Genomic DNA, 971 nt, shown 5'->3' on the forward strand with positions numbered 1-971 from the left:
CTCTCTCTCTCTCTCTCTCTCTCTCTCTCATCTCTCTCTTTTTTCTCTTACTGTATTATATATGTATCGATATAAGATAAAACTCAGAAATATTGAATATTTAGTTTCAATCAAATATTTTAAATTCTTCTCTTTAACTAACAAATTTTAGTTTTGCCTTTCTCATCTTCTTCTTATTTTTATAATTACAAGAAAAGATCATATATTAAGTAACAATATTCGTATTTTTTATCTCACAGATGGATTACCTGAATAGCGTTCTTGCAATATCCGGTACAGAAGGAATCGAGATATGGCGGCCGAAGTCGATGTGTTCAAACAAAGATCAATAAGCAAAGAATTTTTACATAGAAACCTATATATTGCTTTGATACATAATATATTTTTAGTCTTTCTTTTATCATATATACACACATACACACTACTGCACAACGCGCGCTGTTCTAGTGTATAATAATGTAATGTGTTGTTTCGAAATTATATATAGCTATTAATTCGTTGGTAATTCGTATAATAATTTAATAAAGGCTTCACTAACACATATCAACCGTATTAACATTATTCATGAATTACTCTTGTAATTGTAAGCGAGCACACAAATACTTGTGGCAAAGTCAATCTTGCTTTTTTTTACAATAAATTTTTGGGACAACTTCGCTTGCGTGAGCTATAAATAATGGAAAGAAATTTCATTTCATTTTGATATGTACATTGACATGTGATTGTCAGTTGTAGATTTTCCCGATGATGACGTTCAGCTGAGTTGTCTCTTGAAAAGCTTTTTGAAGAGTTTTATGAAAAGAAAGCAAACGAGTTCATAGAATTTTAAGTTCTTGAAATAAAAATTCAATTCTTTTGATTTTGTCCTTCAAAAGAATTCAAAGAGAAGCCGCCTTTCAGATTAAGAAAAGAATAATCAATTGAAGGCCTGTATGAAGTTAGCCCCCCACTTTTCGAATTTATTAATTTTG

The 971-nt window shown here is 30.0% G+C and overlaps 1 protein-coding gene across 1 annotated transcript in view; it reads left to right on the top strand.

Annotated features, from left to right (window-relative positions):
* Positions 1–543, top strand: part of LOC116851523 (F-box/WD repeat-containing protein 9-like) — a 3,829-nt gene extending 3,286 nt beyond the window's left edge. Inside the window, exon 6 of the mRNA XM_032830988.1 lies at positions 240–543. Within this exon, the coding sequence (XP_032686879.1) occupies positions 240–332 (93 nt within the window). The 3' untranslated portion in view covers positions 333–543. The remainder of the gene's footprint in view (positions 1–239) is intronic.
* Positions 544–971: the final 428 nt, after the last annotated feature.

The sequence above is a fragment of the Odontomachus brunneus genome, unplaced genomic scaffold, assembly GCF_010583005.1.
Source record: "Odontomachus brunneus isolate Ranch 3 - 2012 unplaced genomic scaffold, Obru_v1 Obru_scaffold_177, whole genome shotgun sequence".
Classification (NCBI taxonomy): Eukaryota; Metazoa; Arthropoda; class Insecta; order Hymenoptera; family Formicidae; genus Odontomachus; species Odontomachus brunneus.